At 40.8% G+C, this 21342-nt stretch overlaps 1 protein-coding gene across 1 annotated transcript; it reads right to left on the reverse strand.

The window, feature by feature from the left end:
- Positions 1-811: 811 nt before the first annotated feature.
- LOC127186978 (probable G-protein coupled receptor 141) lies at positions 812-2001 on the reverse strand. Its single transcript, XM_051143240.1, has one exon. It carries the CDS (start codon positions 1998-2000, stop codon positions 1101-1103), a length of 900 nt encoding a protein of 299 aa, XP_050999197.1. The 5' UTR covers position 2001; the 3' UTR covers positions 812-1100.
- Positions 2002-21342: the final 19341 nt, after the last annotated feature.

Below are 21342 nucleotides of genomic sequence, written 5' to 3' on the forward strand. Positions count from 1 at the left end.
ACTCTTTTCTGTCACAGGGTCCATGGGGAGAATTTCCAGATAGCTGAGCCAAAGTTCAATGATTTCTGAACACAGATAGATCTTACCCTGACCCCACCAGGTCTCCATATGACTCTAAAATTCCTTTGTATTAACTATGCTCATCTATTAGCCACTAGAACATTGTTTGACTATGGCGTTGATTAAATAATTCTTCAAGGATGCATTATTAAAAGAAAAGTATATGTCAATTTCTATATGATACAAACAGGCACCAAGTTAACTATCTTGATTGCTTTTATTGAGTATGGCAGACGCAGATGCTCATCCTAATTACATAATGGTTCTTGAAAGTATAGGATGTCTTTGGAAAACCATAAAAAGTGCTCTGTGGCCTCAGAGGTTGTGCCCAAAGAATTTGCTGGCAAGTTCAGCCTAGGTCCAGGTTTTCTATGTTTTTCAATGTCTTTTACTGAAGTTATAGTGGAGGTCCATTGGGAGATGGCCTCTGGCTTCCAAGTCCTACTGTGGTTTAAAAAAAAAAAGCCATGCCACTGCCCAGTCTCCTGGAAGAGTTTCCTCTCACACTCTCTTGACCACCCTGTTCAAACAAATGCTCCTCTCCCAATGCCCATGCCAGCAGGAAATTTTAAGTTGCATAAATTAAAACTATTTTAGGGCCCTGTCTATCTGTAGAGCCCCTACCTATAGGACTCTCTAGCTCTTGGTGGACAGGAACGGGAGGAACAAACATCCAGAGCAAAACTTGGTAGACTAAACGCCTCAGGAGTCCAGGAAGAACCTAAACATGCTTGGCTGAAGTGAATGCTGAATGGAATGGAAAAAGAAGGGCATGGTGTGCTTGCTTGCTATAAGGCTAAGAAGTAAAACATATTCTGGGGACACCTTTGGAACCTGTAAGCATTTGCAAAGGAAAACCAGATGACTAGGGTCAATTAAGTTTGTGTAGGAAAACAATTTTGACTAAGTGAAATCCGTTTTCTATTCAGGAGCAGAGAGCTTGAAGTTTAAAGATGATTAACAGCACTTCATCTATTCAGTAGAAATGTTTTTAACCCTGACGTTCTATAAACCAGTCACACACACAAACATGGGAAAGTCTAGTGGATGACACCACCTATGAAACATAACATATCCAGGCAGCAGAAGGCCGTTAAAGCCAGACAGATTTCATTGCAAAGTATTAGCTTAGAGTTTTCTTGTTCTGGATAATTTTGAATGAAGTACACCCTGAATGCATGGTGGGGTATAAAGCAGAGAACTATAACTACCAGGAAGAAGAAACTCTTGATTTGGGCTCTGTACTCTTGATGGGCCCACATATCAGGCCAATAGGCTTTTATCAAATGAAGAATGACAGACAGCTGTAGCAGAAAGAGGACCAGAACTGTTGTCATCATAATGACAATTATAGAGTAGTTTATAATGATGATTTCCCTGCAGTTGAGAGATCTATAAAACTCAAAGCATCGTTGTTGGTCTGTGTAAATTGGATCAGTGCCATACTGTAAGAAAAATATCGGCAAGAAGATGAGGCTTCCTGCCATCCAAATAATAGCACTCAGAGCCACAGCATGGAACTTCTGTAACTGTTGCATTTGGAGTCTCTTAAAATAGGCGAGCAACCGAAGTATTACAATGGCCACATAGAAAACAAAGGTAAGGTACATGTGGCCATAGATGACACCACTAACCACTCGGCAGGTAAAAGACCCAAGCTTCCAGACTGTGGAGAGATAGTAGCTGAGACGGAGCGGCAGGCTGATCAGGAGGAGGCAGTGAAGGACAATGATATTAATGATGATCGTGGCAATTGCTGATTGGCTATTTCTTTTCAGCATCATGTGGGACATCATAACTGCTCCAGCGGTGCCTCCAAATAAAACCACACTATAGGCTGTTGTCAGAACTGCCCTGCAGTAGGCATCACAGAATTGTCTTGCAGTAGGCATCAGCATGCTTGAGCCATTTGGCACAAAGGTGACATTCATCACGTCCATGGTTCCTTATGAAAAAAATTACATCACAAACTGTCAAATCAAAAGTTTTATGAAATTATCATTGACGTAGTGAAACTATGCAATCGTGTGCAAATATTGAACTTTTCAATCCTTAAGGACTCTTTTAAAAACATGAAATTGTACAAAAGAAGTACTGTTGGAGATTCCATTCAGTAATTCAAATGTATGTACATACATACATACATGCATAATACATGCATAATACATACATACATACATAAGTACATACATACATAGGGGCTATGCCCTTAGGTACTCTACAAACAGATATGCTCATATGTCAGGACAAGTGGAGTATCATGAGAGAGAAATGTCTACATCAGACGCAAAACCTAACAGCCCCAAACTCCTTTAGTAATTGAATTGAATTGTGTGTGCTGTGCCTGTGTGCACACACTTACATGTGCCCACATGTGCGGAGGTCAGTTAGCAACAAGGTGCCTTCCCCAGGGGCTTTCCACTTTAGTTCGTGAGACATAGTTTCTCAGTGAACCTTGAACTTTTCATCTCAGCCAGTTTCATTGGCCGTCCAGACCTTGAGATCTGTCTGTCTCCACACACTTCCTCTGCCTCTCTGTGCTGGGTCACAGACAAATGCCTCCAGGCCTAGCTTTTACAGGGGCCCTGACAATGCAGACTCAGGTCTTGCACTGAGCCTCTCCCAGCCCATAAATAGTACTTAAAGGCAACATATTTATGATACACAAAACAACCAAATTTAAATGAAGTTGAAATCGGTAGAACCCAATGCACATCGAGATCAGATTTGTAAATGTGACCCCTCAAATTTTATGCAAATGATTTACAGCAAAGTAGAGAAAAATCTACACAAATCCAGTCACTATCATAGGTAGACGGGTCAGGTGACATTTGGGATAATTTCCTGGGAGCAGTTTTGAAGCAAGAAGCTCCCTGGTATGTGCCCATCCCTGGACCTCTTTCTGCTTAAATCAGAATACTTTCATGCACTGGTGTGTTAGCTTTTGGTGAAATGCTACTGGAGGGTGGTTTGCTTGGTTGTTATTTAAGTTTTTCAAGTGTGATAGCATGAAGGGCAGGTGCAGTGCTCAGTTAAAGCCGAGGTGGCTTTCGGCCATCCAGAAAATGCACTGAGTGCAGTCCGGTTTCTAGAGGCCCCAGAGGGAGCAGGAGCCACTGCAGTTTCAGGGGCGTCAGCTGCAGAGGGAGGAAGGCTATGGTGGTTGTGGTCAGTGCTCATTTAGACATTCAGCGAGCTAGTTTGCTCCAGAAAACTTTATGACTAAGACACAAACATCATAAATTTTAATATTAAACCGTAGAGGCAGTTTCAGCTCTTGACTTTTACTCTAAGTGTCATGATAGATAATGAGGGTATTTGAGACTCATACTGCACGAATATGTGTTTAATTAATATCTCACTATTTTAAATGATAACAATTTCTCAAGACTTATGTTCTACCGTGACGAGGCGCAGACGTTGACAGCTTCAGCTTGCCCTCGTGTGCCTCTTGCCCACTTGGTGAGAAACACCGTAGAATTATTTGTGTCTGAGTGTGAAGTCATCCTGCAAATGTGTTTCCTGGAAAGAAGAGCTTTTTTAAAAATTCAGGTGCTCTAGCACAGTTATTGCCCTCAATAAGATTTTATGTTAACTTAAAAACATTACAACTTCCATAACAATCTAAATGCTTATAGTCAAAGTAAGCATTTTAAGGAGGCATATACATTAAGTCTGTAATATTTACCTGCTTTTATGTGATACTATATTTTATATGATATTAAAATCAACAATATAAAATTCTTTTGATCTTTTCCAAATCTAAGTATATGATTTAGGATTGAAATTAATTTAAAGTATTTTAAAATTTACATTAATTTTTAATTTAATTTGAAACTAACTAAGCCTAAATGATGGCGCAGCTCCACAGCTTTAGTGGGAATGTGCTAAGGCAGAGGAGAGAATCTGGGAAAAGACAAGTCCCATAGCTGCCCCGCTAAGCAGCTTCGATAGGGCAGGTAATTAAACATTCCCTCTAGCTGTAAAAAAGTTGAATGATGCCTCCATTCAAAAATTAATTTGGATTGCATCCATATAGAAAATAAAAATCATGACATTTGCAGGAAAAAACTCAAAAAGACATGTAGAGCAAATAGAACCTAGGCATAAAATGATCTCTGTGTGTGTGTGTGTGTGTGTGTGTATCTTCACATATAGACATATGTGTATGGTGAGTCACAAAATTAGAAAAGAGAGCATGACAATAGAGAAAGAGATATTAAAAGAAAGGAAAAATAGAAGTACTGCATTAAAAAAGGCGAGCAACTCGAGGATAGAGAGACAGCCAGACAGAGGTGAGCAGAGGAAATGGGAGAGAGTGGGGGAGGGGACGATGACTCAGAACCGTGTAATTATGCACATGGTTGAAAATGCTGTACCAAAAAGTAACTTGTGGGCTAACTTAGAAACTAGTAAACTGGTAAATCAAATAGCCTAATAGATTTTCTGGCATCTTAAAATTTCCTCCTCTGTTATGCACACAAAGATGTTTAACAGGACACGAGAGCCCTACCTCATCTTTTGTAAAAATTGACTTTAAGATTACAAGCCCATTTCTAACATTATCCTTCAAATGCCTGTAGTTAATTCTAAGTATTTTCTTTGCTTATTAAAACCAAGTACCAAAAATTTCTAGATACGCCTTCCACTAAAACAAAACAAAAAGAATAACTTAACCACCAAAAAGTACTTGCCTGCTCCTTCCCTGTCGTGATTGATGGCGGTGGGAAACTCAAGGCAGCGTGGTCATCTGTTGCTCTTCATCAGAGCAGGCAGGAAAAGCAGCTGCTGGAACCAAGACTGCCCTGAGTACAGTCAGGACCCACGGGTGGAGTGATGAAGCGAGTGACCTGCTCAAGCGTTACCCTGAATACTCAGGAAGTCCAACAGTCAAGATGCAGAACCGTGATAAGCAAGTCCTCTGACCTCAGGCGGACATTATCTCTACAGTGGGGCAGATTCGAAACAGCTCCTCGGGTCGAGACTTTTGTTTTCACTCCCAATGACTTATTTGCAAAATTAAAATGAAACCGGTAGAGGAATTTTTCAGTGCCGTTTCTTCCCACTTATATGTACCACCCCAAGTGTTCTGTACACAGAATGGGGTACGGGGAAATCCTTTCTGGACAGTTTTCTCTCTGATGGGCTTACCTCACAGGCACCTGTCTCCCAGGCGGGCTGCTTTTTGAAGAGCTGGTTCTTTTGAAGATCGGCCTTCCGCTGATGTTGCTTCTACGGAGGGTTCGCATCTTCCAAAGGTCCCATCTCCTTACATGAGCTTTCTCCCTTCTGTCCTAACCTCACAGACATCCTAAGACACCAAAACATGGTGTAAATGAAGTGTCAACTTAGTACACTCCCACGGGAAGATAAAAGGGGCCAACCCACCTTCAACAGTTGCGGGCACACCTGCCCCAAATCGGACCAATGTCCAGCTACAGAAACTGCAAACATCTGAAAAGTTATTGACTATAAGGCAAGCTCCTTACGGCCTCCGAGCACCAATGGAGACTATTTTCAAACTGCATTTGAAAAGATAAGCGTTGCCTGTACCTGTGCCATCTGCTTCTCAATCAGCCAACAGTGCTGATTAATTTGAAGATGTAAAATAACAGGATCTTCTTGTAACAAACCCATCTACTTAATTATTTGAATAAAGTTTAAACAAAAGACAAAAATTTGACTCTTACTAAGAAAGTAAAAATTAAGCAGCTCAATTCAGCTAGAAAAAAAAATCAAATGGAAACAATTTTCAACCAATTTTAAGCATCTCTTTTTAAGTCAAATTAATTCATAAAATACAAAATCTGCGTCACAGCCTAGATTTGGATGTATTAATCTAACAATTTTTATTTTTCAAATAAAGTGTGTTTCTGGAATCTGTACGCTAAAGTATGTTCCCATAGAAACGGTGCTATGTTTAGAGGTTGCTTGTATGAGGAAGGAAAACTGGGAAATAAGTTAGTTGCAACCAACAGCAGGGAATAAAACTAAGACAATGGTAACTGCGAATTGAGCACCGTGCACCCAGCGTTCACACTGATGGCATGGATTTCTGCTAAAATGTGTGCGTGTCCCTTCATGGCAGGAAGAGCACAGCAACCACACACTGTCTCCGCTCGCAGTCAGACTCAGCCTTTTTTTCCGTGCAGACACGCTAACTCTTCAAAAAGAAACAGCACACCCTAACAAGAAAGCCTTCATGTGATTTACTTCAGGATAATACAGTCTTCCTAGTCAACCAAAGCTCACAGCTGAGGACAATTATCAAGGGGGAAACTGTGGTTCTTGTTCCAAAATACCAGCCTCTCACCTCCAGGATGCACATGTTAGAGGGTTGCTATTAGCGTAACAGCTAATATGTTTTCTACTGTTTATATTTTTATTTGAATTAACCTTCATTCACTAAAAAGGGATGCTTTTTGACATTTTAATACACCTATATTATGCATTTTTCTTAGATCTTCCGAGATTCGTTTTTCTGGTGTTCTTTCTCCTCTTTCTTTGTCTCCTCCCTCCCAAATGCACAGGCTATATGTGTATTCAAAGAAAACACAGGACCTGCCTTTCTGACTCCAGCTTACTTCTCTCACCGTAATGATTCTCAATCCCACTCATCTCCTGAAGCTGACATGGTTTTATTCTTTGTTACCAAAACACTGTTGTATATGTGCTGCATTTTCTTTATCCATCATCAGCTGGCGAACGTGTGGGCTGCTGCAACCTCCTGGCTGCTGTGAACACTGCGGCTAGAAGTAGGGTTGCACACGCGTCTCAGCAGCACCACGGACGGCACCCCTTCCAGCGTGGTCAGAGCGGGATGCCCATCACTTGTTCGGCCCATTTTTAGCTTTCTGAGGGATCTCTCCACAGATGTCCATGGCGGCTGCACCAGCATTTAAGGATTCTTTCCCCTCAGCATTCCTGCTAGCATGCACGTGTTTGTTTTCTTGAGGGCTGTGGGAAGTTTGAGATAATCTCTGAAACTATGGTTTCAGAATGGAACTAAACATTGATATAGAAATACCTTTAAAATCCCAGAAGATCCAATTTTAAAGACATATTTATTTTTATTCACACGTGTTTATGAGTGTGCTCCCATATGAGTGCAGGCACACGTGAAGACCAGCAGAGAGTGTTGGGTCCCCTGACACTGGAGTTTCAGGTGGTTATAAGACATCTGACATGGAACTAAACGCAAGTTCCTCAGGAACAGCAATACATCCTTTTAATTACCGAGCTGCCTCCCCGGCCCTCAAAACTCACCTGTACAGTCCATCCTCATCTCACAGGATGAAGTCTGACATGTACATTAATTATTAGCCTGTTATCTTTCAGAAGATGTCCTCGTCATGTACACACAGGAAGCAGATGTTGCCGGAGGAGCTACTGTGTACCTTTCTATGGAAGGTGTCTTTTGAGAGGTCTCTTGATGGGTCTCTGCTCCTAAAAAATGGGATGGAAATTGACTATTATCTTTATAGTTGCTAGACTGCAGCTATTGGGAAATGTCCTTGGGCAATTGATAACAAAGCCAGAAACTACTCCCTCTCAAACATATTTACATTCTTACATCGTAAAGTCCTGGAAAATGCATCGACTCATACATTCCAGAGACTAGGTCATCCTGGATGCTGGGTACAGTGTGCGGGATTTCAAGCACTCTCCATGCGAGTATCTGTGTTCCTGGTTTCTGTTCATGTAGGTCTTTAATGGTATCTGCATGCCCATTCTCCCTCATGCTTTCATAGACAAAAACAGATTTTCTATTATAAAGACATGAGATTTGCAATGAAGAAGAATTAAAGTGTCCCTCTAACTCCTCCTCTTAGGGGGGAGATGACCAAGGCAGAACTTTCTAGTATCCTTAGGAGTCAACCGAAGTCTATTTTGAAAAAGTATATTCTCAGGCTGACTTTCTCATATTTAGAGATTTAAATAATAAAAGTACACCTGGCACACAAAGTTTTTCAGTAGTCGAGAGTCTTGGATAGCCCTTCTTAAACACGTGGACCGGTCCAACTTTCTCTCACCATTTAGGGTGTCACATGAGCAGATTTCAGGACCAGAGAAACTATTTGGGAGAAGCTATATACACTAAATATTTGTATTTTTTGTGTCATTGTTCTCTAAAACCATAACTATTTTGGTAGCTTTTACATTGTAGTAGGTATTGATTAGATGGAAAGGAGATGGTGACATAGTAACACTACTCTATTTTGTTTAACAATCAAGAGAAATGAGAACCGTAGATTTTGACCTCAAAGGTTTCTATGAGGGGCAAATCTTCCATGAAGACTGCAGGCTAGCTGGGTGTCTTTTCCTGGCAAAGTGCTCTTTACAACTAAAAGGAAAAAAATATAGTCTTAAATTTTTACTTCGATTTATGCATGTGGTGTATGTATGTGTGCCATTAGTGCTTATACACATATGAGTGTAGGTGCAAATATACCATGGACGTCAAAGGACAACCTCTGGTGCTGGTCCTCAGGGTCCACCTTGTTTGAGATAGGGCCTCTGTTGCTGTTGTTAGGCACTGTGTATGCCGGGCCAGCTGGCCAAAAGGCTTCAGGGCACCCTCAAGTCTCCACCTCCCCCCTCAGCTGGCACATGTTCTGGCGATTCAGACTCAGTGCCACACATTTCTGTGGCGAGTGCTTAGACCCACTGACGGAACTGTGGACTCAGTCTAGGGAAAAGATTTAAGTACAGGAAGAGAGAAATTTGAGCTTATACCTGAGGAAAAACTCTGCTGAAAGAAAGACCTCAGTTGCAGGATGCCATGAGGTCCCTGGATTTTTCTGCTCCTGGAGTACCCTCAGGTCTTTATGCATTGTGCCTTTGTCACCTGCCTCAGCCTGGAGAGGTGTTGTTTCTCTCCTGAGTGTGTTAGGCTGTGCTTTGTCATTCTGGTTTCACTGATGTCACTTCCTTGGGGATCCCCCCACCCAGGGGATCCCCCGCCGTGGGGATTCCCCCACCCCACCCATCCCGGACAGTCACAGTGTTGGGAGGCTGCTTGGGTCTCTGTCACACCGGCCTGTTCAGTTCCTTTATGAATGAGTCCCAACTGCTCTCTTAGGGTTGATTGGCCCCCTTTTTCTCCTGAACCGCTCTGCCCTCAGGTTCCATGGGCTTGGCCTCTGGCATTTTAAAGCATGAGACCCCATCAAAGTTTTGAGAATAAGGAAAGGTGGTTTATCTACCACACTCCTAGACAGATGTACATTTCACAGGACATTAAGCATACTGCTTACTGTTTCCGAGTGATCAGCTTAGAATCTTGCATAGAATTCCTACAATAATTCAATAATCTAAATGAATATATAACTATATGTGACTTTTAAAGAGTGGTTGTGGGATAATCTCTTTTAGTGATGATTTAATAATTTCTCCCTTAATTTTTACAACTTTCCCGGGGTTAGAGATGAATCTGAGATTTGGCGTTGGTTTGTAAGAGACTCTATCATATCAACATTACTCATTTTTTCTTTTGTTATATTTTGTGAAAGTTTTTTCAGACACTATAGTTTGGCCATGTCTTCCCCTCCACTAACTTTCTTATTTCTACCAACCCAGCTTTTTGTTCTTTTTTCTACATAAATAACAATTTTTATTATTTTTACATACTCTTATCCTTATAAATTCATATATTATACACATTATGTTCTTATTCTCTATATTATAATAATTCTTTTAAAAATTAATTTATTTTTGTACATATACATTTATATTAGTACACATATATACAATAGATTACCTATGGCAAGAAGAACCATGACACAATCAGGAATTAAATCAATGTTACATTCTTAGTGTTTTGGCTACTCGTATTTGACAGCCTTGAAGAAGACATCTTTCCTATCTTGGTGTGTCTAAATTCTGAATGTAAATCAATCTTCATCACATATTGTCATTATCAACTTAGATTACCTATCTAGATCTAAAAATATCTTAACCCCTAAACAATTAAGCTTCATTGTAAAACTAAGCTACCTGCTCTTCAGCTCCCTCAGAGACTTAAGAAAGAGTAAACTTGATTATCTGAGTATGCCAGGAGTGCAGGTTAGTAGTTTCCAAATGAAAACATGACAGAGACAGTTTTCTACCTGAATAGTCACCCTAAACTCTCTATAATCTTCAGCCTTCTGGCCCAATATATCTGACAGACATATTTGTGAGGCAGGAACTATTGAGGACTTGCTTACCCTGTCTTGGCAGAGTTTGGCTGTCAACTCTTCCTGCATACAAGCTTGCCCTTTTTTAGGCAGAATTTTGTCTGTGATAGAAATGAGGACCTTTTCCCAGTGGCTTGTTTGCCACATTTGAAGCCATTGCCATAAGAAGATTCTTTGATGCTCATCATCTTCTTTGAGGTAGGCTAGGTGTTGTCAGGAGTTAACCTGTCTCATCGTCAATGAATCTTTGAAGTAATAAAAACATTTTAAATGCCATATTCTGCATGTATCTGGGACTTTTGAAGACATTATCTTTCTATAGAGTCATATATATCTGCTGCACCTAAGATGTATACTCTTGTGACAAAAGTAGACTAGCAATTGACATGACCATGATTTAATTTGTATAATTTATTTCTCCTAAACAGCTTGATACCACTTTCAAAGCACTGGAAGTGAACCTTATATTATAATTGAGTTATATGGGTGTAATAACTTATATTAGAGTATATATATATAGTGTATATATAGAGAGAGTATAGAGAATATATATATAATATACACATATATATAGTATGTGTGTGTGGAGAATAATCTTACATTTGAATTCTATACCACTGTATCTAAAACTTATTTTGCATCTATGTACAAAATTCTGTATCAGCGAATTAAAAATATCTTGTGAGTGACAATTGAGGCATTAAGTTGAGGAGTAGATTCACTAATCTACTTTTTGTTCTATCTTCCCTGTACATTTCTATATTCCCCCTTCTTTCTTTTCAACCACTTTCTCCAAACAGGATGTCAATGTCCAGTATATTGTGAGGAATGCATCCTCAGGTCTGATCCAATGTTATTGCCTGGTTCTTTTGTTCTGGAAGCATATACTTTCTCACAAGCATTATACAGTCCTAAAATTATAAGTGTATAAAAGGTGTGTGTGATGCATGAAACAATTAATGCTGGATTTCTGCTCTTTGTGTAAGCAAGAAAAGAAGACCTCTGTAAATCTTCATTCATGCTATGTGAAGAATGGCATCTAATAGTAATTCATAGGAGTTCTGTAGTCAACAAGAAGCATTGTCTATGCCTAGACATTCACGTTTCAGCCAGTCTCAGAGCTAGTCCCATATGGTGGGATTAACAGTATAAGTTACCTGTTTGTTCTGCAGTTTAAATTCTTCACATCCTGATTGTAGCCCCCTCCTTCATTGCCTCTTGATCTCCCTCCCTCCCTTAGTATTCAGACAGGGGCGCCCTCTTCCCCTACTATCTGACCTCAGCCTATCAAGTCTCATCTGTATTAGCTGTAACCACTTCCTCTGTAGCCTGGCATGGTCATCTTGCCATGGGGAAGTGATCTAAGTTCAGTGGCCAGAGAGCATGCCTGAAGTAGTCCCTATTCTCCAGACTTGGGATCCACAAGGAGACTGTGCTACTACATCCCAGCGGTGGGTCTAGGTCCACATCATATATGGTCCTTGGTTGATGTTTCTGACTCTGTTTTGTAGTATAGTTATCCTGTGTTATGTGGCTAATGTCCGATTATGAGTGAGGATATACCATGCGTGTATTTCTATGTCTGGGTTACCTCACTCAGGATGATCTTTTCCAGTTCCATCCATTTGCCTGCAAATTTCAAGATTTTCTTGTTTTTAATAGCTGAATACTATTCCATTGTGTAGATGTACTACAGTTTCTTTATCCATTCTTTGGTTAAGGGACATCTAGGTTGTTTCCAGATTCTGCCTATTACAAATAAAGCTGCTATGAACATTGTTGAGCAAATGTCCTTGTTGTATGGTGGATCATAGTTTGGGTATATTCCCAAGAGTGGTTATGGTTGGGTCTTGAGGTAGAGTTAATGCAAATTTCCTGAGAAAGGACTAGATTGGTTTCCAAAGTGGTTGTACAAGTTTGCACTCCCACCAGCAATGGAGGAGTGTTCCCCTTTCTCTACATGCTCACCAGCATGTACGGTCACCTGAGTTTTTGATCCTAGCCATTCAGATAGGTGTAAGATGAAATCTCAGAGTTGTTTTGACTTGCATTTCTCTGATAACTAGAAATGTTAAGCATTTCCTTAAGTGTTTCTTGGTTATTCAATATTCCCCTATAGGGAATTCTCTGTTTAGTTCTGTACCCCATTTTTAATTGGATTATTTGGTGGTGTTTAATTTCTTCAGTTCTTTATATATTTTGGATATTAGCCCTTTGTTTGATGTTGGGTTGGTGAAGATCTTTTCCAAGTCTGTAGGCTGTCATTTTGTTCTGTTGACAGTGTCCTTTGCCTTATAGAAGCTCTTATTGATGGTTGATCTTAGGGTCTGAGCTGTTGGTGTTCTGTTCAGGAAGTTGTCTCCTATGAGATCAAGGCTTTTACTCACTTTTTCTTCTAACAGATTTAGTGTGTCTGGATTTATGTTGAGGTTTTTAATCCATTTGGACATCAGTTTTGCACAGGGTGATAGATATGGATCTATTTTCATTTTTCCACATGCAGCCGTCCAGTTAGACCAGCACCATTTGTTGAAGATGCCATCGTTTTTCCATTGTATGTATTAGGCTTCTTTGTCAAAAATCAAGTGTCCATAGGTATGTGGGTTTATTTCTGGGTCTTCAATTTGATTCCATTGATCAACCAGCCTATTTCTATGACAGCACCATGCTGTTTTTATTACTGTTGCTCTATAGTATAGCTTGAGATCCGTGATGGAGATTCCTCCAGAAGATCTTTTATTGTACAGGATCATTTTAACTATTCTGGGTTCTCTGTTTTTCCATACGAAGTTGAGAATTGATCTTTCAAGGTTGGTAAAGAATTGTGTGGGTATTTTGATGGGAATTGTATTGAATCTGTAGATTGCTTTTGGCAAGATGGCCATTTTTACTATGTTGATTCTCCTGATCCATGAGCATGAGGGATCTTTCCATCTTCTGAAATCTTCATATTCTTTCTTCAGAGATTTGAAGTTTTTTTCATACAAATCTTTCACTTTCTTGCTTAGAGTTACACCAAGATATTTTATATTATTTGTGGCTATTATGAACAGTGTTGTTTCCCCAACTTCTTTCTCAGCCTCTTTTCATTTGTATACAGGAGGGCTACTGACTTTTTTTTTTTAAGTTGATTTTGTATCCAGCCACTTTGCTGAAGTTGTTTGTCAGCTGTAGGAGTTCCTTGATAGAATTTTTGGGGTCACTTATGTAAACTATCACATCATCTGCAAATAGTGCTAATTTAACTTTTCTGATTTGTTTACCCTTGATCTCCTTTAGTAATCTTATTCCTCTAGCTAGGACTTCAAGTACTATATTGAAGAGATATGGAGAGAGTGGACAGCCATGTCTTGTCCCTAATTTCAGTGGAATTGATTTAAGTTTCTCTTCATTTAGTTTTATGTTGGCCATAGGCTTGCTGTGTATTGCCTTTATTATGCTTAGGTATGTGCCTTGTATACCTGCTCTCTCCAGGACTTTTAACATGAATGGGTGTTGGATTTTGTCAAATGCTTTTTCAGCATCTAAGGAGATGATCACGTGTTTTTCCTTCCAGTTTGTTGATATGATGAATTACATTGATGGATTTTCATATATTGAACCACCCTTGTATGCCTGGGATGAAGACTACTTGGTAATGGCGAATGAGAGTTTTGATGTGTTCTTGTGTTCTTGAATTCAGTTTGCGAGTACTTTATTGAGTATTTTTTCATCAATGTTCACAAGAGAAATTGGTCTGAAATTCTCTTTCTTTGTTGAGTCTTTCTGTGGTTTAGGTATCAAGGTGATTGTGGCCTCATAGAATGAGTTTGATAATGTTCCTTCTGTTTCTATTTTACAGAATAGTTTGGAGAGAATTGGTGTTAGCTCTTCTCTGAAGGTTTGGTATAATTCTGCTCTGAATCCATCTTGTCCTGGCATTTTTTGGTTGGGAGACTTTTGATGACTGACTCTATTTCCTCAGGTGTGATAGGACTATTCAATTTGTTTACCCGATCTTGATTCAATTTTTGTAGTTGTTAGCTATCAAGAAAATTGTCCATTTCATTTAGGTTTTTAAAATTTTGTGGCATATAGGCTTTTGAAGTAAGATCTGATGATTATTTGGATTTCTTCAGTGTCTGCCATTAGCTCTTCCTTTTCCTTTCTGGTTTTGTTGATTTGAATACTCTCCCTCTGCCTTTTAATTAGTTTGGCTAAAGGTTTGTCAATCTTGTTGATTTTGTCGAAGAACCAGCTCTTGGTTTCATTGATTCTTTGAATTGTTTTCTTTGTTTCCAATTTATTGATTTCAGCCCCAAGTTTGAAGATTTCCAGATGTCTACTCCTCTTGGGTGTGCCATCTTACTTTTGTTCTAGAACTTTTAGCTGTGGTGTTAAGTTGCTAGTATGGGATCTCTGCAGTTTCTTTATAAAAGCACTTAGTGCTATGAGCTTTCCTCTTAACATTGTTTTCATTGTGTCTCACAGGTTTGAGAGTGTTGTGCCTCCTATTTTTTTGAATTCTAGAAGTTCTTAATTTCTCTTTTTATTTTGTCCCTTACCCAGATGTCATTGAGTAGGGAGTTGTTCAGTCTCCATGAGTTTGTAGGTGTTTGGTTGTTTCTTTGGTTGTTGAGTTCCATCTTTAATCCACCGTGGTCTGATAAGGTGCAAGAGATTATTTCGATTTTTTTGTATCTGTTGAGGTTTTTTTTGTGACCAAGTATGTGATCAGTTTTGAAGAAGGTTCCATGAGGTGCTGAAAAGAAGGTGTAATCTTTTGTGTTTGGGTGAAATGTCCATTAGGTCCATTTGTCCCATGGTATCTATTAGTTTCCTTGTTTCTCCATTTAGTTTCTGTCTTGATGATCTGTCTATTGGTGAGTATGGGGTGTTGAAGTCTTCCACTATTATTGTGTGAGGTTCGATGTGTGGCATAAGTTTTAGTAATGTTTCTTTTACAAATGTGGGTGCTCCTGTGTTTAGGGCTTAGCTATTCAGAATTGAGAAATCATCTTGGCATATTTTTCCTTTGATGAGGATGTAATGACCTTCCTCATCTCTTTTGATTAGTTTTGGTTGAAAGTCTATTTTGCCAAATACTAGAATGGCTACTCCAGCTTGTTTCTTAGGTCTGTTTGCTTGGAAAACAGTTTTCCAACTCTTTACTCTGAGGTAATGTTTATCTTTATTGCTAAGGTATGTTTCCTGTATGCAGCAGAATGATGGATCCAGTTTTCGCATCCATTCTGTCAGCCTTTGTATTTTTACTGGGGAGTTGAGGCCATTGATGTTAAGAGATATTAATGACCAGTGTTTGTTAGTCCCTTTTGTTTTGATGTTAGTGGTGGTAGAGTGTGTGTTTCTGTGTTTTGGATTTGTGGATGTGAAGTTATTTATTTCTTGTGTTTTCCTGTGTGTAGTTAGCCTTCTCAGGCTGGAGTTTTCCTTCTAGTACCTTCTGTAGGGCTGGATTTGTGGTTAGGTACTGATTAAACTTGGTTTTGTCATGGAATATCTTGTTTTCACCATCTATGGTGATTGGAAGTTTTGCTGGGTATAGTCTGCATTGGCATCTGGGGTCTCTTAATGTGTGCATGACATCTTTCCAGGCCCTTCTAGCTTTCATAGTCTCTGTTGAGAAGTCAGGTGTAATTCTGATGGGTTTGCCTTTATATGTGACCTGACTTTTTTCTCTTGCACTTTTTAATATTCTTTCTTTGCACATTTAATGTTTTGATTATTATGTGGCAGGAGGATTTTCTTTTCTGCTTGAATCTATTTGGAGTTCTGCAGGCTTCTTGTATGCTAATGGGCATTTCTTTCTTTAGGTTAGGGAAATTTTCTTCTATGATTTTGTTGAAAATGTTTTCTGGGACTGGGAACTTGGAGTCCTCTTCTTCTTCTAGTCCTATTATTCTTAGATTTGGCCTTTTTATAGTGTCCCAGATTTCTTGGGTGTTTTGTGTCAGGAACTTTTTTGTTTTAGCATTTTCTTTGACTGATGTATTTATAACTTCAGTCGTATCTTCCACACTTAAGGTTCTCTCTTCCATTTCTTGTATTCGGTTGGCATGGTTTGTGTCCATAGTTCCTGTTCTCTTCCCTATTTCCAAATCTAAGATTGCCTCAGCTTGTGCTTTCTTTGTCGCTTCTAATTACCTCTTTAGGTCTTGAATAGTCTTATTCATTTATTTCTCCCATTTGATTGAATTTTCCTTTAGTTCTTTATATGATTTATTCAATTCCTTCATCTCTTTAGATCTATTTTCCTGTAGTTTTCTTAAATAGGATTTTTTGATTCCTTCATCTGATTGAGTGTATTTTCCTTTGTTTCATTGGGTGATTTATTTTCCTCTTTCAAAACTTCTATCATTGTCATCACCTCAGATTTAAAGTCTTCTTTGTGCATTTTGTGGGTGTTCATATCCCCAGGGCTTGCTGTGTTAGGATCACTGGTTTCCTGTGTTGTTGTATGGCTCTCAGTTTGTTGATAGTCTTCTTGTGCTGTCCTCTAGTCATCTGGTTGTCTCTGGTATTAACAGGTATAGGGGTTCCTCTAATGAGGTAGCTATCTGTGCCCCAGGTTGGCCACACAGATTGAGAGAAAGTAAGGAGAACTCTAAGTCATAGGTTGTTTGCAGAGCCTCCTCAGGCTGTTGGACAGTGGGTGTTAGAGCCTGCACCCAGCTCAGCTCAGTTGGGTTCCCTGACTATATTCCAGTTGGCTCACGCAGGGGAGGATTGAGTTGATCTATTTCTATCCCCAAAGTTGCTCAGGAATCCTACAGTCCTTTTTGACATGGCAGGGCTCTGTCTATCTGCTGTGTTACAGATGGTTCTCTGTGCTCTCTTTGGGTAAGGCCAAGGGAGAGAGATTAGAGCTCCAAGCTTTCACAGAACAGCAGTAAATGTGGGGTATGGCCTGCACAAATCTCTAGGTGGATCTGGCCAATAGGCTGTAGGTGGTGAGGTGAGACCAGGGCCAGCAGCTGGTAACAGGACTGCAGTTAATGAGTAATGTGGCCCAAGCTGGTTTCTGTTCAGGGTGCTTGCCTTATGTCTTAGCTGTGTTTGAGTGGTATGATTCAGGTGGGTGTGCATATACAGACCAAGGCCTTAAGTTGCTCTTATGATGGCGGCTAATGCGGACTGTGGCCAGAGCCTGGATTCAGCTCCGCCAGCCACAAAGTTTGTTCCCAGCTAGTAGGCAGTTGGGAGTGTTGTAAGAGATCGGGTCTCCAAGCTGCTCATAAGTTCCACAGGTCCTCTTGGGATGGCAGGGGTGTATTTATCTGCTCCATGACCCATCCAGTCTAGACCAGCAGGCAGCTGGGGGTCTGAGATAGCTCAGGGCTCAGAGGTACTTGGGTGCCTGCGCTCTTTTCTTGGGAGGCATCTAATGAGGATTGTGTCCTGTGCAAGGACTAAGCTCTGCCTGTTCGCTCCCTATCCAGGATCCAGAAAGCAGAGGACGGGGGCTGGGGGCCTGAGTGAGAGTCCAGTGCTGCAATTATGTCCCACAGTTTTTCTGTCCTGGATCCAACAAGCGGTAGCTGGCAATGAGGTCCCGGAGCTGCAGGGATTTCCCACAGCCCTTCCTAAGATGGCTGCTAATGTGGACTGTCCCCAGGGATTTTTCTGTGGGTTAGCTGGGTGTCCAGGGGTCGGACCCACTCGTGTCCCACACCATTTGGATCCCTCTCACCTGAGAATCACCAGCACTGGTGTTTTGTAGTTCTCAGTTTGGTCTTTAGGTCGCTGTTCACTCCTGGATTTCCTGTTAATCAGATGCCGTGTGCGATGGGTGCCGCCATCTTGGATTGGGAAGCCCCTGCTTTTTGTTAAATTCCTCACTTAGAGGGAGGATCTGAGCTAGAGAGGCAGCTTGAGTCAAGACTGAGGAGGTTCAGAGGTTCCTACATTCACTTTTCCTTAGTGACTCACTGCTGCCCGATAGAGTGACCTCAAAGCCACTGTAGCAGAAGGTCACGCCATAGTCCAAAAGACTTTTTCTGTCTTGGAGGCTACTATACCTCTTAACATTTTCAGTAAACAGTGAAGAAGTGTTGGATTCAACAGAGACTTTTATGATTCTTTTCAATTTCAGGTCCTTAGAGGTTTGTGAGAGTTATCTCTGTGCCTGAGGACTCCGGTCTGAGAAAATGAAGCTCACCTCTTAAAAGGGACTGTGGGATTTGTGTAATCCCCTTCATCTTTGATTCTGCCCCTTTTTGAAAGGGAGATTATTATTTCTTCAGAGAAGATCACAGGAGAGGAATGCGCAGTCTAGCTACCACATGAGATGTAGCTCTGATCAAAAGATTAAAGCCAACAGTTTCTTGAGATGACAACGATCTTGAGAGTTTATTAGGGAGAGGGAGTTCAGTTGAGATATGACTCACGGTGTACCTAATCTAAGGCGCCAAGGGAGACAGGGAAAGTCGCAGTGCCTCTTTAAGGGTACACTCAGAAGTGCCGAGAATAGAAACACGTGCATCACTGCAGCGCTTTTAAAAGCTCAACCTCCAAAAGCAACACTTCTCAGTGTTTGCTGTGCTTGTGAATCATCTGGGGTCTAATTAACGTGGAGAATATGACTCGGCAGCGCTCTGGGTCCTGAGGCCCTGCACCTCTAACTCACACCCAAGAGTACTTACTGCTCCACAGAGCACACCTTGTGCAGTGAGAGTGCACCTCACTCTGCATATGGTAGCCATTGGCACACGTAGTTTAAATAACCAAGCAATATATAAGAATTCACATATTTAGTCACACCAGACACATTTCAAGTGCTCTCTCAAAGAAAATTCTATTGAATATATTTTTTAAGAAAGCATGATTTATTTATGTATTTATTTATTTTTAATTTTCTGTATGTGAATGTTGTGCCTGTATGTGCACCATGTTCATGCTGGTGTCCATGCGGCCAGGAGAAGGCACTGGATCCACAGTCACTGAAGTAACAGGCAGTGGTGAGCAGTCTTGGGGCCACTGGGAACCGCACCTAGGTCCTCTGCAAGAGCAGCGAACGCTCTTAAGTACGGAGCCATCTCCTCAGCCTGCAAAGTACAACTTATGAAGTAATTCCTAGTCTCTATGACCGCCCTTCACACCCCTAGAGCAATGAGGGTCTTAAAGCATCCGGAGAAGGAGCACTGTCTCGATGGATGTGATCAACACAGAACATTGTTGGTAAGGTGAAACCACCCGCTAGGTTAAAAACCATCCACGGAGAATGGAGATGTGCTCAGGGTAAAAGAGGCGTCATAGCTATAAAATATATAGGCTTCACACAAGGGATTTTTAAAATGGAAGCTTTTTGCTTATTTATACGATAAAACTAAAAAAAAAGATGCCTGTCTTATATAAGCCATAGGGGTCAGTGTGGGTTATCCAATCAAAATAGGCCCTGTGGTAGTGACCTATTTCTAGATCGGTAATTCAGTCGAAATACCCTCATCCATTAAGGACCCCATCTTCAATCCTGCATGTCCTGAGCTTTCAGAGAAATCTCCCTGTTCCTTCTAAGTAGAAAAATAATTGCTGTGTCTTGATTACAACAGTGACTACAGAACTCTGGGTCCCTTTTTACCCTTCAGTTGGAATGAAGAACGATTTCACTAATCACATTTAATTCAAAATTTCACAAGTCCCTTTAAAATAAGCCTTCTTTTCAAGGGAAGCCCTAACCCTGTGGGATTTTGCCAATCTAACCTGGACACCTTGTTCAGAGTGTTAAAAGCTCTTTTAATTAAGTACACAGACCTGCCTCCTTTGAAAGGAAATAAGATTTCTTTAAAAATCACTTTATTTGTCCTTTTATTAGTAAATGTAAAGGCACAGCAAAGCTTGTAGGCCTGGGTGACAAGCAGGGTGAATCACATTTTCCAAGTGCTGCAGCATGGAAGGCCACTGAAGAGCACTGGCCTCATCACGGGGAGGCAGGGTTTAATTTCCCTGGGGCAGTGTGCTGCCTCAGATACTCTCAGAGCACTGCCTTCTCTATAGCTCCAAATTCCTACCAGACCACTGCGTCACTGTGTTATACAACAGACTACTTGACATGCCACTTACATTGTACTCTTGAGGAAACGGGACAACTGGAACTTGGGCTCAGATAGGTACTGTGTGATTTTGCACAAAACACAGGATCTTTGAATCCTTTCATTTTAAAAACAGACAGTTTATAATCTTGTTTCCTATACTAAGAAAACTCCCTCCCACCCCACAGGCAGTTCATAATCCTGTTTCCTATGCTAAGAAAGTCCCCCCGCCAAGAGATGAAACTGTGAAACTGACAGATACAACAAACATGTCTTGGCCTCCTAAGACGAAAATGTGGTATCGCCCTAGCTCATTCTCCAAGCCTTCCTTAAGTGTACAGCTAGTGGTGCTGTTTTTTTGGTAAGGAATTAAGAAACATCCATATGACTCATGATGAAGTGATGGTTCTAGAAGGCCCATGGGAATGCCATAGCTAAGTTAGGCTCAAAAGTAGGCACTAGAGAGAAAGAGAGAGAGGGACAGGAAGCAGAGCCTAAGGAAATAGACTGCACAAAAGAGAAGCCTCCAGGAGCTGCTCCTCAGAGAAGCAGCTAAATAGAAGGGAGGAAGGTTCAGAGTGACAGACCCAGAGAGGCCAGATCTGGGAAGAGGAAGAAAGTAGATGGCAACAAGATGGTAGCCATTGGTGGCAGATAGAGAAAAACACTTCTGTTGCACAGGGAGGTAAAAGAATAGGCAGCAGATTGAGCAAAACTTCAAAGCTTTGACCCAAGTTAATCCACGTGCGTGGCTCCCAGCATGGCACTTCCTTGTCACCTGTGAGGAACGCTATTGATCAGATCATGTTCCTATAATGCCGGAAGACCTCTTCTTAGAAGGCCTCATCCTTCTAAGCATTAGGGTACCACACAAAAGGGCCAGACCTATCTGCAGGGACACCTACAAGAAGATGGCATTCTAAACTCTAGAGCAAAGTAAAAGTAGAGTCAGATCTTGGTAGATGAAAACCATTAACTTGGAAGCTCGCAAAATGTGTCCATGCCATATATGTCCTGCCTTAGCTGCAGTCTGAGAATCATGGCACAAGGTGCAGACCTAAGAGACAGAAATAACC

The sequence above is a fragment of the Acomys russatus genome, chromosome 3 (genome assembly GCF_903995435.1).
Source record: "Acomys russatus chromosome 3, mAcoRus1.1, whole genome shotgun sequence".
NCBI lineage: Eukaryota > Metazoa > Chordata > Mammalia > Rodentia > Muridae > Acomys > Acomys russatus.

Coding starts and splice junctions, on each gene's coding strand:
- LOC127186978 (XM_051143240.1), bottom strand. CDS start 2,000: ATGGACGTGATGAATGTCACCTTTGTGCCAAATGGCTCAAGCATGCTG.